This window comes from Xenopus tropicalis, chromosome 9, assembly GCF_000004195.4.
Source record: "Xenopus tropicalis strain Nigerian chromosome 9, UCB_Xtro_10.0, whole genome shotgun sequence".
Classification (NCBI taxonomy): Eukaryota; Metazoa; Chordata; class Amphibia; order Anura; family Pipidae; genus Xenopus; species Xenopus tropicalis.
In genome coordinates, this window is record NC_030685.2 from 34,097,155 (window position 1) to 34,111,196 (window position 14,042).

Consider the following 14,042-nt stretch of genomic DNA (forward strand, 5'->3'; position numbering starts at 1 on the left):
TTGTGAAAATTGCCAGAAACCTGGGTGGCATTGCTATTTTTAAAGCAGAAGGGAAGGCTAATAAAGAGCTGCAGGCATACCTTCAGTTGTCTCAATAGTGCCCTTAAGTCTTCCCTTATTTCACTCTCTCCCATATTTCACTTGTTTAGAAGATCTGAAGCCAAACAGGAAGAAAAGCTGTGTAAAGAAAGTTCCCATAATACCTCACTCCTGCACCGAGACCAAGTGAACATGCTCAGTTAGTTAGACTATGAGTTGGCTTCCTGCTGATTGGCTCAGATCCACATTCCTAATGGGGGGGGGAGTGAGTTCTTGGCATTCTTGAGGGAGGGGGGAGCAGGAGAGGGGAGATAACAGAGCGCTGCATGTCTCTGGCACATGAGTTACAGACACAACAAATCTTTTGACAGAGAAGTCAGTGCAGCGTTTCTGTGAGTGCTTATTGCTGTATTTACATAGACCTTTCTGATAAAGCATACTTAGTTTTTACCTTTCTTTCTTCTTTAAGGAACTTTACCTATACACAGTAGCAGTGTCTGTTTCCAGTTGAGTGCTTGTGGGTCCACTATTAGAGAAAATGTAATGCTTTTTGCCACATTGTGGAACAGCACTTAAAGGCCAATTCTAAGCAACTTTCCAATTGATCTTCTTTATTTATTTAGCAGTTTTGAATAATTTGCCGCCTTCTTCTGCCTCTTTCCAGTATTCAAATGAGGGTCACTGACCCTAGCAGCCAAAAACTGTTGCTTTTGTGTGCCATGGTTGCTTAGGTAATTTGGACCATAGAATCCAGATCGCTGCTGAAATTCCAAACTGGAGAGCTGCTAAACAAAATGTGAAGTGAAATTAAAAAAAACTAAGTTGCCATGGCTAATTGCGCGCTGTTGTCACTGCACAGATTAGTCGCTGCGACTTTTCAAAAGGTTGTGTCGACTAATCTCCATGTGTGTATAAATTGCCGTGGCTAATTGCGCGCATATAAGTTTCTGTGGCTAATTGCACGCCGTTGTCACTGCACAGATTAGTCGCGGTGACTTTTCTAAAGGTCTCGTTGACTAATCTCCATGTGTGTCTTCACCCTACCTGCAGACATGAGCCTGCTGCAGGAAAGTTGAAAACAAAGCTGTATTATGCTGTCGGCCTTGTAAGGCAGACAGCTTTAGTTAATCTTATTTTGAATAGTGTTGCTCTTTTTTGCATTTCCAATCTAAAAAACATAGGATCAAGGAAATCCCTTTTGCTTTGAGTACTTTCTCTTAGCCAGATTAATCTTTGGTTTAGCATTTATAATGTTTTCAATGAATTATTTTAAACCTTTCATTTCTTCTTCCTTCTCATGCAGCCATCTAGCAGTAAAGTCACTGATTCACATAAGATTTGGCCAAATATCCCTCCACCAAATACAAGCAGTGCCCCTATCCCTATATGCAATGGCTGTGGAACACAAGAGACCGTGAAGGAGGCTGCTCTCATACTTGCAAAGAATCTCTGCAAAGCATCACAGAAATATGGTAAAAACTGATTTTCTAAATGACAAATAACTGTTTAAAACACAGGAACCTGATAAAAATTGTATGTCTCTTGGTCTTAAAGGTCCCCATCTCGCCAAGCGAGTGGATCTTCCCCCGATATCCCCACCTACGGGTGGGCGATGTAGGCGGCAATGGGACAGTCGGTTCGGGGACCGCATCAACGAGCCGATGCAGCCCCCGATCCGACTGAATCTTTTAACCTGGCCGATCGATATCTGACCAATTTCAGGCCAGATATCGGTCGGCCAGGCCGCTCGTTTCTGCCCCTACACGGGCAGATCAGCTGCTGAGTCGGTCCAAGGGACCGATATCGGCAGCTTCTATCGGCCCGTGTATGGGGGCCTTTAGGCAATGTTAAACTGCAATTTAAGTATCTATGCAAAAAGTGCTTTCCTGAGATAAATTGTAAATAACTAAAAGGGGCAATATACCACATAGTTCAGCATGTTCAATGAATTGGGTTTGTGCCGAACATCCCCCTGCATATTGGGCTCCTACAAACGAGAGGGTGAATGGAAAAGGTAAAACCAAACAGATCAGTTTCTCTGTTTGCCCTGTTTAGCTCAAGAAATAAACAGCCATATGTTTTTTCACAATTAAAAGAAAAAGTAAGTCCGGCTGAAGCCCCATGCATCAAACTAATGTTAAACAAGGGTGTATACTACCATTTAAAGTCTAAAACAACTGGACTTTTCTGAGTTTTATTAAAAACGTTTCACCACTCATCCAAGTGGCTTCTTCAGTTCAAATGAGTAGTAGGGAATTCCCCAGCATTTAAACCCTTGAGGGTTGTGCTGTCACAGGCATCCAATTCATTGAACTTAATCAAGATGTGGAAAATGTGAAAGACTGCATACTGGCATTTTTGGACAGTGCAATAGTGATCAAAGAGGGGAGTGAACCTGGATATTAAAGTATACAGGAAATCCACTCACACTGATCAGTATTTGCTGTTTGATTCCCACCACCCTCTGGAACATAAACTGGGTGTTTATGTTCCAGAGGATGGTGGGGTTGGTGCAGGGGCTAAAGAGAAGGAATACAAACATCTGAAAGGAGAACTTGTGGGTACCCAGACTGGGCCTTTATCAAATATAAACCAAAGTCAAGCAGAAAGGCCGCACCAACACACAGAGTGGAAGAACATAGCAGTCGAAGCAGCATAGTCATCCCATATGTTGCTGGAACATCAGAATTGTCAACAATCAAATCGTATTCATGTGTTTCAAGCCCAGCAACACTGAGAAAGAAGTTGGTGCACCCTAAAGACCCAACACCAAAGCACATGAAAAGTATTGTGGTCTATGCTGTCTAGTGTAGTGAAGAGTGCTCAGACTTAAACATTGGGTAGACAAAACAACCTCTGTAAGAGAATGGCCCAACATTTGAGAGCTAACTTCTCAGGACAAGACTCTGCAGTCTATCTACATCTAAAGGAAAAGGGACACTCCTTTGAGGATAGTAACATGTTTATGCCAGACTGGAAAATCCAACCCTGAACAGAGGAGGGGGTCTGCCAGCCTCATTGAGAATCATGGTACCATTGTGACTTGATCATACTTTCTTACACCGGTTTCAGCCAACACCTACTTGAATAAGTTCAATGGAACCATTGTGGTTGGATGGCTGTGACTCTGCAACCCTCAAGGGTGGTGAAATGTTTTCAATAAAACTCAGAAAAGTCCAGTTGTTTTAGACTTAATTCTCCAAGATAACTCTTTAAAGTGGAAGATAGACCTATTTTAAGCAACTTTTTTAGTTGGTCTTCATTTTTTTTTCTTAGATTAGCATTTCTTTTCAACCCATTTCTAGACTGCGTTGCTCTAATATTTTTCCTTATTTTTATTGCTTACTTGATCTGGGGCCCTGTGGTATATTGTCTAATGTCACAAAAAAGTATAAAATAAAGACCAGTTGTAAATTGGCAGGTTTGCTGGCTAAATTTTAAATGTGCTTATTTTATTTTACAATGTAAATACTTCTAGGATCCCCAGATTTGGCTACAGGACAGATGCAGGAAAATCTTCCACCTATAGGTGTGTTTTGGGACATTGAAAATTGCTCTGTTCCCAGTGGGCGCTCTGCAGTAACAGTGGTAAAGCGGATCCGAGAGAGGTTGTTCAAAGGACACAGAGAGGCAGAGTTCATTTGTGTTTGTGACATCAGTAAAGAAAACAAAGAAGTTATTGAGGAACTTAATAATTGTCAGGTACTAATGTGCAGAAATGGCCTGAACTGGGGCTACTTATCTGAACTTAAGCTTGTGTCATTGGAGTTTTTCTTCAGCAAAATTTTTCTTTTGTAGGTAACAGTTGCTCACATTAATGCGACAGCAAAAAATGCTGCAGATGACAAACTCCGACAGAGTTTAAGAAGGTTTGCAGACACACACACTTCTCCTGCCACTGTTGTTCTGGTTTCAAGTAAGTTTACAACTGTAGTTGTGTATGGTAGTATTTACAGTGTATGCCCATTTATGTAAGTTAGTATTTATATTTATTAAGGCTTCCTTCTTGCCAACCTACATATGTGTCAGTTAAAGGAGAAGGAAAGGTAAAAACTAAGCTTTATTAGAAAGGTCTATGTAAATACAGCCAGAAGCACTTACAGAAAAGCTGCACTGAGTCCTCTCTCAAAAGAAAAACAGGATTTCTAGTCTCCATTTTTGTAAACATGTTCTTAGGGTATCTGACTTCCCCTCTCAGAAAAATTCTTCATTCCAGGGGCCGATGTCTGCACAGCTCTCTTCCTTTTCCTGCTCCACCTTCCAGCAAGAATGCTAAGAACTCCCTCCCCTCTCCCTTAGGAATGTGTGATCTGAGCAAGCAGGAAGCTACTTAAAATGGCAGCTGCTGTCTTAAACAGCTTAAAGAGCTTCTAGGGCTCTTTACTCCGGTATGGTAATGGTTTCTGCAGAATAAATATAGTGTTCTAGGTGGCATTAATGCAGTGAATCTATTGGCAGTTAAATGCCAAAATGACTTTCCTTCTCACATAGGTACAAATTTCACACTCCACAGTTCCCACTATGAAGTGTTAAAATGTACAGTGCCCCAGTGGAGCTTACAACCACAGTATGGCCAAATTTATTCTTTGTAATAGTTTTTATAAGCCTTCTTTTTTTTGTATGTTATGTTGTTGTATTGTTTAATTATAAATTTAAAATCTTCCTTTTGAAAAGAAAAGTCGGTGGCCAAGCAGGTTATTGATCTGCAACTCTTTAATTACAGCTCCTTTTTAAATGTGTAATTTTTAAATTCCAGCCGACGTCAATTTTGCTTTGGAGCTCAGTGACCTGAGACATAGGCACAGTTTCCATATCATACTAATTCATAAGAACCAGGCATCTGAAGCACTTCTTCATCATGCACATGAGCTAATCCACTTTGAAGAATTTATTTCAGATCTTCCTCCTAGGTTACCCATTAAAATGCAGGTAAGATACATCACTTCTGTAATCTCACTGTCCGTTAATTCCCATTTATTTCAAAGGGTAATTTTTGGATAAGCATATTGCTTTTTATCTTGAGCACGTTGAAGCTTCTGGAGTCTAGAAACTAAGTTAGCTATGGAGCCTAATATCTTTATCTGGTGTATAGAAAGTGTGTGTACATATTTTTACGTGTGTGTGTGTATACTGTATATACTCGAGTATAAGCCTAGTTTTTCAGCACCCAAAATGTGCTGAAAAAAGTCACCCTCGGCTTATACTCTAGTCGGGTGCCATGGGTCCCTCTAGACTAACACCCTCTCTCCTTTGTGTGCAAATTAGGCCACCTGCATCCAGACCCTCCAGTGCCCTAGCCTAGGCTCCCACTAGCAATATTTATTTCCCCTTACATCCCTCCGGGAAAGGGTCTGCTGCCAGTTTGCCAATGTGCAATGAGCGTGGGGTAGTACTCATTTTGTTTTTGTTACATAGTTACATAGGGTTGAAAAAAGACCATTGTCCATCAAGTTCAACCCATCCGAGTAAACCCAGCACACAACCTATACTAACCAATCTATACACTCACATACATAAACTATATATACAACCAGTAATACTAACTGTAGATATTAGTATCACAATAGCCTTGGATATTCTGCTTGTTCAAAAACTCATCCAGGCCCCTCTTAAAGGCATTAACAGAGTCTGCCATTACCACATCTCTAGGAAGGGCATTCCACAGCCTCACTGCCCTCACCGTGAAAAACCACCTACGCTGCTTCAAATGGAAGCTCTGTTCCTCTAATCTATAGGGACTATACATACACAATCCATAGGTTTTCAGCACACCAACAGACAAAATGACCTGGGTGCTACCAGATTATGCAAGGTTATCCAAAAAATCAGGAAAAAACAGGTGCAAATATTTTCTTTAACACAGATAAACCTATTGGCTTTACTAAACATAATGATAGCACTTGCTCATCCTGCTTAATTGCTTATGAATTTTTAAAATTTAGACTTATTTTTTTTTCCTACAGCAGTGCCAAACACTTCTATATGTATATAACTTGCCAACAAACAGAGACGCAAAGAGTATCAGCAACCGTCTCCGGCGTTTGTCTGATAACTGTGGAGGAAAAGTTATGAGCATATCTGGCACTAGTGCCATCCTCCGATTTGCAAACCAAGAGAGTGCTGAACGAGCCCAGAAACGCATGGAGAACGAGGATGTGTTTGGCAACAGGATTACAGTGTCTTTTACACCTAGAAACAAGGAGGTCAATGAAACAAAGAACAGCTGTGTCAGTAATGAGAAAGCAAAGTCTCCTAAAAAAGTTAACAAGAACACCAAATTGTGCCTCAGCATCAAAGATGACTCTTCATCGAACACCAAAGCTGCTTCCAAGTCTGCATGTGGTTCTGTTAGCAAAAACTCAAATGTTAAAAGTTTGAAGGTAATATACTAGAGGTGCTGGGTTTTTTGGGTGTTTTTTTTTGTTTTTTTTTAAAGGGGACCTGTCACAATGCAAAACAAGTTGTAATTATTTCCTAGGGTGTTTGTCAGGCAAAATAAACTTAAACTATATAAATTATTTTAATCTTTTGTCCTTCAGTTTTGGAATTCACAGCAAGCAGGCAGGAGGCACCATTTTGTGGGAACTGTTAAGGCAAGCTTTGTATCAGCCCAAAATCTTGTTTGTGCCAGAATGGGGGAACCTGATGGCCATGCTACACAATTAGATAGTGAGGAGGAAGGGGGAAAGTGTAAGTAATTGACTGCTTAGTGGAAAGTGTAAGTAATTCTATGCCCTGCCTCTGTCTAAGGCATAAGGGAGGGGTAGTCAATAAATGATTGACAGCTGGGATTTTTAAATGTTTTATAATGCCTATGGTTGTGTTAATAAAAAAAGGAATTTGGGTTTCATGTTTAATTTGAAAATGACATATAGCTTTTTATGTCTGGTTGACAGGTTCCCTTTAATAACTGCCACAGAATGTGTGGGTACTTTAGATTGATTTGTGTCAGAAAATGAAAGCATGCATTTTTATTTTACCTGTTTTTGGTTTAGGATTAGTGTTGCATAAAGCTTGTGTGGGTAGTATTAGGCAATTGTCTTGGGTGAATAAGTGATCTAAAGAAGAAGGAAAGGCGAAGTCACTTGGGGGTGCCGGACTTGGGGGTGCTGTTTTCTCTTAACAGGGGCATCAGCCTGGGGTACAAGGTAAGCGATTAAAGTCACTTGGGGGTGCCTAACATTTTGGCACCCCCAAGTTACTTAGCCTTTCCTTGTCCTTTAAGACATTTTGTACTCTTAGTAGCATTCTTTTGTCCTATGCTAGTTTTATGTTTGTAAAGCCATTTACATTCAAATAGTGCTATCTTGCCCTTTCAAGTGGTCTTGCACATTAAAACTAATAAGGAAAGAATTGAACTGTAAAACTAAATGAATAGTTCATGTGCATCTGAGGCATTATAGATTTGCATTTGTGCACCTAGCTGCCTTAGTTTTTTTTCCACAGCTTCCCTGACTCCTATCACTTGCTCCTGGACAGTGCTGTTTTATGTATGTTTCACAAGGAGTGAGATGTGCATCTAATTATGTCTGCCTTATGTTAAATTCTCTATTTAAGGAGCTGTGTCAGATGCAATCCAAGTCAAATAAAACCAGCCAGCAGGAGAAAGACAAGAAAAGAAATGGAGACAAGCAAGGAACTTTATCCCAAAGCAGCCCTCTTTGTACAAACCAGATGCCTCAAACAGCCAGAAATGTTGGAACAGACAACACAGCTTCTAAAAGCTTTCAGAAGTAGGTCTAAACTATGGTTCTACAGCTTTCCAGAGTGTACAATCTCCTAATACTGCAGGAGAGGCATGTGTTTTAGTAGGGTATAGATATCTTTGCACAGAGGTTTATCAAGGTGTGAATGGCATCCTCTGCTCTCTTTCCTATGAGCATGACATTTTGGCCAGTTGTAGGACATTGTAACTTTTCTTTTTCCGAGGGCTACTTTTATTCTGTAAGTATATTTATACTAAACATTCTGATCTGATTTGGGCAAAAAGACAACTTTCATAGAGCTCTCATGTTTCCTCATACAAAATGGTTGGTCTTTTCATAAACTTTAGTTCAAACCTTGAATTCTTATGACCCTGCGCCATTTCTAAACTTGTAGGTTGGGAGAATTTGTTTGTAATTTTTACTGTATTTTTTTTTTTTTTTTTTTAAATAAAAAGTAACCCAAATCCTGTCCACTTATTTCACCTTTATTGCAAAATTGGCATCCATACAGAAGTTGAAAATCAAACCTTTTACTTAGGGATGCACCAAATCCACTTTTTTTTTTAATTTGATTTGGCCGAACCCGGAATCCTTCGTGAGAGATTCAGCCCATTACTGAACCGAATCCTAATCCTATTTTGCATATGCTAATGAGGAGGTTTGCGGAGGGTTTAAAGGTCCCACATGGCGAAGTATTTTCAACTTTTGTGTCTACATGACAAAAAGTCATGTGATTTTAAGGATTCTGTTTTGGTTTGACCAGGAACTTGGATTCGGGTGAATCCAAATCCTGCTGAAAGGCCAAATCGTGGCCAAATCCCGAACTGAATCCTGGATTTGGCGCATCTCTAATTTTAGTGAAATAAGAAAAAGCAAAAATCATGCAAAAACCTGGTTGCTTTACTGTGCACATCCTTTAATAATCAAGCATGTGGCTGCATTCAGAATAAACCAATCGCATTCAGTCTCATCCTAAATAGTGACATCAATTAAAGTGGCTCTGATTGAGCTCCGATAAAGTTTGGCTATTCCTGTAGGATTATTCCTCTTGGTTTCATACTCGAGAAGCCATGGCCCCAAGAACTTTTAAAACGCTGAAGGGATCTCATTATTGAGTGGGCAACAGGAAACTTCAGGTGACTTTGGAAGACAAAGCAGCACTTGTGTTTTCACTTTATTGCCAGTGGAAAAGCATTTCAGGAAGATTTGTAGCTCCCAGTAGCAGAGATTTAACTGAGGGCAACAAACCTCCCTGTGTTCCACTACCCTTTAGGGCTCTGGCACAAGAGGAAATTAGTCGCCCGCGACAAATCTCCCTTGTCATGGGCGACTAATCTCCCCGAACTACCATCCCACAGGTGAAAATGTAAGTCGCCGGTGGGATGGCACACGCTGCACAGGCGATTTCGGCAAATCGGCGAAAATGCCTTGCGAGGCAACTTCGGCAATTTGCCGAAATCACCTGCTCAGCGTGTGCCATCCCACCGCCGACTTACATTTTTGCCAGTGGGAGATTAGTCGCCCGTGACAAGGGAGATTTGTCGCGGGCGACTAATCTCCCCGTGTGCCAGAGCCCTTAGCCTCAGATGTAATACAATCTCACCTGTATCTTATTCCATTGTAAAGTGATCTCTTTGCTTACCATAGTGGGTGATGCATCAATTCTCTGCAAAGCAAAGGGACTTTAAAGGAACAGTAACACCAAAAAGTGAAAATGTTTTCAAGTATTTTAATATATTGTACTGTTGCTCTGCACTGGTAAAAGTTGTGTGTTTGCTTTAAAAAGACTAATAAAGTTAATAAATACTATACTATAAAATACTAAACAATTTGCATGTATTGGAAATGTAATGCATTTGTCAGATGTATTGCTGTCAGGGCTTTAAAAATACTTAATTGCAAGTGTAGCTTCAAACGTTAAAATTATTAACCTACCTATGATCCATCTGGGTGTGGTGGCTTGCACCTCCTAAGAGGCAGGCCCGCAGCATTTCCTGGAATTTAAAGGCGTGCTGTAGTGCATTGTGGGAGCTCTGACTCTTGTAAAAGGCTGGAGGGCTCTGCAAGCAGGGAGTCGTCGTAAAGCATAAGTGGGAAGTGCTGGTTCTCAGAAGAGCTGCTGTATGTTGTGAATAGCTTTGCAAGTCTCTGAAGTGTGTGTAAATAAGAGCCTTGCTTATTTGTCAACTAAAGTAAACCTTTGATTTTTGCATCAAGACAATTTTTTTGTGAAAAATTCCCCATTCCTCACATTATTAGATATGTAACCTATGCCTTTTTTTCCTTTTTCAGCTTTGAATGGCTGCCCCTGTGGCTACCCAGCTTATATATATGAGGGCCGAAACGTTGGTTTTTAAACAATGAGTTTTCAATAAAAAAAATTTTTGAATTTTAAGGGTGTGCCGGCCATGGATTATTTCGTGCTAAATACTCAGATTTTGGCTGTGCACCCCACAGAATACTAAAGCCTTGGAGTGCAGACACCATCAGGACTGATATATATATATATATATATATATATATATATATAACAATAGTAGTGTTACTGTAGCATATGCAAAACTTTTACTGCAGGGCAACAGTATGTAATATATTACTTTTCTATACTTTAATTTTTTTTTGTTACTGTTTCTTTAAGTACAAGAATCCATCACTTCACAGCGGAACAAGACATGGGTGGGGTTGCATTTCATTGTGTCTGATAGGGTGTCGACAAATTACTTGTACAAGTATCATGGCTTTTTTCAATCTTAGAAATTCGTTATGCTTGTGTAGAAAAAAAAAAAAAGATTTATATTTTTTAAAAGTTCAGTCTCTGCCATTTCTATAAAAACCCAGCTAAATAAGCTCATGTCAAAGGGCTGTATATTTTCCTTTTTTGCAGCATTTGTAAAATGATATTGTAATAAGAGAGTTGATTTGTTATAATAATATGCCTCGGATTCACAGTTTTATTTCTTGCTTCCTAAATGTGTACCCAGAAGGGATGACACTACGCGCAAAAGCAATGCAGATTCCCAAAAAGAGCAAAAAAACAAGGAAGATGTTGTATTTCAAATAAGTAACCCATCTGCCTTCAGCAAACTAACTGAATCAAGGCAAGCTAGTCCTTTTTGTTCATCACAGAGCGGTTGGTCATCAAGGTAACAGATGGGTTTTTTTGGGGGATTTACGAGAACTGTACTGGCAGCTCAAAATTTTAATTTTATTTGTTTCTTAATCCTTTAGGAGTCTGTCTCCAAGCCTCTCAAACTGCTCTTCACCAATAGCTACTAATCAGACTGGTGCTGCAGATAATTCTGTTGACCCTTTTGCAAATGGTGCTGATATTCAGATTGGAAATCTGGACTATCGAATGTCCAGGAAAGAGCTTCAACAAACCTTGCATGACATTTTTTCCAGGCATGGAAAGGCAAGTAGAAATTTTTTTTGCCACCTGAATTTCCAGTTAGGAATGCTTTGGCTTATTGGTCCTCTTCTTGCCGCTCATTAGGTTATTATTTTTGTATGTTGCCTGGATAGAAGGATTTGTTACTTTTGTATTAAAAGGAGAAGGAATTTTGGCATTTTATTGTCAATAGGTTAATTGAAATAGTGCAAGCTAGAATGCTATATTTATTCTGTAGGAAGCTTTAGCATACCTGAGTAAACAGCCCAGAAGCTCCCTCTGTTTTAAGATAGCCGCTACTATTTTAGCTTGGTCTCTGTAACTTCTGTGCTGCAGGTCTGGCTGCTGATAGATTACACCGCAAAGTTGGGATGGGGGAAGAGATATGATGGGAGGGGGAGAGAGGAGCAAACTAAGCAGACACGTGCTGTGTCCTAAAGGGTTTTTCTGAGAGCAGGAAGTCTGACACAGAAGAACATGTATACACAAAATATGGATTTATGCTAGCTTAGTTGAGGTACTGTTTTATTACAGTGAAAGGAAATGTAATCCTTGGTTTGTATATTGGGTTTCCATATAGTGGAATTAGAATTTTTTTTATAAATAACATAAATAATGGTACTGTTTTATTACAGTGAAAGGAAATGTAATTATTTTTTGGATATTGGGTTTCCAAATAAAATAAAATTAGAGGCCAATTTTATTCAAAACAAAAATTTTAATTTTTGAGTTTTCCTGGCTCAAAGAACTTGCTTATATCTTGAATGTGTGCTTATTTATCAAAGCTCTCAAATCTCAAAAACCCAATGTGATAAAAAAAAAAAAAACTGTGAAATCACAGTACCAATCATTTTCAATGATTCTAACAAATTTTGCTAATATATCTCCTTTTTACTTCTATGTAAACTGAATAAAGTGACTTTAGCAGCAAGCACTGCATTTTGCTCTCTCCTGGTGGCTTTGTTTTAGCTTATTTTTGTTTTTTACACTCTGGTGGAGGTGTACACCAAGATTAGAGCTGAATTGTTAACCCTTGGCAGCACGGTTACCTTCACTGATTGAGCCCCTGATCAATTAACCTGTTGCCTACAGTAGTAAATTCAAAAACAACACCTAAACCTTTGGAATAAACCATGTTCATGTTAGGCTATCTGATTTACCTTTTGTAGGTTTTTAGTCTGCAATGTGTTTGTGGTTTTAGATAAAGAATGTTGAACTCAGTCCTCATACAGACTATCAACTGAAAGCCACTGTTCAGATGGAAAACCTCCAGGAAGCAATCTGTGCCGTTAATAGTCTACACAGATATAAAATTGGGAGTAAGAGAATCCAAGTGTCTCTGGCTACGGGAGCAACAAATAAGTCTCTTTCTCTGCTAAGGTACCCTATTTGGTTTTGTAGAACTGGTAGAAAAAATATATACATTAAAATATTTACAGTGTTATTTTATCTTAGAAATGTTCTGCTTATTACTTTTAATATGTTGCTTTATATTCCTTTTTCTCAAACGTCCTTTGGGGGGAAACAGGGACCGCTGGGGTTAAGCCTCTTCCACCAGGAGGCAGACACTGACAAAAAAAAAAATCCTCCCATTCCATCTGCCATAGGGTCAAGCAGAGACCATTTGCGCAGCCTGCACAGCTGCTGGCGAGCAGTCCACGTACTCTACCACTCCCATTGACAACAACACATCAACTCTCCCACTCTGAGTGATTTATTGGGGAGACTTCTGCGTTCACCATCCCTGCAGCTCCCCCATCAGGAGAATCTGCACCGCTGTGGACAGTACAGTTGTCTCAGGTTTCTGGCAAACCTGCAGAGAATTACAAACCTTTAAAAATTCTTAGGTGTTTTTTTTTTTTGTGACAAACCTGATGAAAGCCTAAAACGCAAAAGGCAGGTGAGTAACAAGAAGCTTATGGCATCTTTTGACGAAGAGGACCCATCCGTAGTAAGCGAAGAGGAGGTGCTTCCAAATAGGATTTGGAATCGGATCGGGAGGTTCCCAGTGACATTGAGGGGCTTATCAAGGAACCACTAGACCTGGGAGATGACTTGGGCAAGGGTACTGAGGGACCCTTTAAACGCCACCCTTTAAGCATGCAGCTGAGTTTTCCTTTCATGGCTAGCTAGGGGTCATCATCCAACAGGAATGGGATGCCCCAGAGATTCCAGCCTTTTAGAAGGTTTTCATGGTCATACATTTTCGCCAAGGACTTGGTGTTAAAATTTAGTGTTCCACCCAAGGTAGACGGTCCGGTTTCCAGACTGTATATGAATACTACACTCCCAATCCCTGATGCACCAGCCTTCAAAGAGCCAACCAATAAACGACTTGCGTGTTTTTTTGAGGGCAGTCTTCACATCAGCTAGCTCCACCTTTTAGACCAGTGATAGCCAGTGCATGGGTAAGCAGGGCTATGGTGACTTGGGCCCAATCACTCCTGGAGGGGTTGAGGGAATCCACCTCTAGGGCAGAACTACACTCCTTGGCTTTCAAGATAGTGGATGCTAAGGGATGCTTTCGTAATGGATGCATTACTCGATGCCTAACAGTCGACAGCGAGAAGGTTGGCCCCCACGGTAGCAGCCGACTGGCCCTATGGTTGAAAAACTGGACGGAAAATTTAAGCTCTAAAAAGTCCAATTCCCAAGAATTCAAGGGCAAACAGCTGTTCAGAGAGGAACTCACGAAAATTATTTCCTAAGTATCTGGGGATAAGGGTACCCTCCTGTTAAACAACTTTTTTGCAGAGGTCTTGATTTCACTCATCCAAAGGATCCCCACCTTCAGACTGATCCTTGGAAGGAGGTATTTTTGATGGCACCATTCAGATGTTCAGAATCCCTGTTTGTACTCCCATTAGGTCCATCGACAGGGACAGCTGCATCAAAGACTACAATGCCAA

The 14,042-nt window shown here is 40.2% G+C and overlaps 1 protein-coding gene across 6 annotated transcripts in view; it reads left to right on the plus strand.

Moving 5' to 3' along the window:
• The window catches only part of marf1 (meiosis regulator and mRNA stability factor 1), a 31,942-nt gene that overhangs the window by 3,867 nt on the left and 14,033 nt on the right, over window positions 1-14,042 (plus strand). For 5 of the 6 annotated variants that reach the window (XM_031892721.1, XM_012970506.3, XM_012970505.3 and 2 more), the window contains 9 exon segments: window positions 1,343-1,511; window positions 3,518-3,741; window positions 3,838-3,955; window positions 4,796-4,968; window positions 6,003-6,419; window positions 7,597-7,772; window positions 10,727-10,888; window positions 10,974-11,157; window positions 12,335-12,513. In XM_031892721.1, the coding sequence (XP_031748581.1) occupies window positions 1,343-1,511; window positions 3,518-3,741; window positions 3,838-3,955; window positions 4,796-4,968; window positions 6,003-6,419; window positions 7,597-7,772; window positions 10,727-10,888; window positions 10,974-11,157; window positions 12,335-12,513 (1,802 nt within the window). 6 annotated transcript variants of the gene reach the window in all.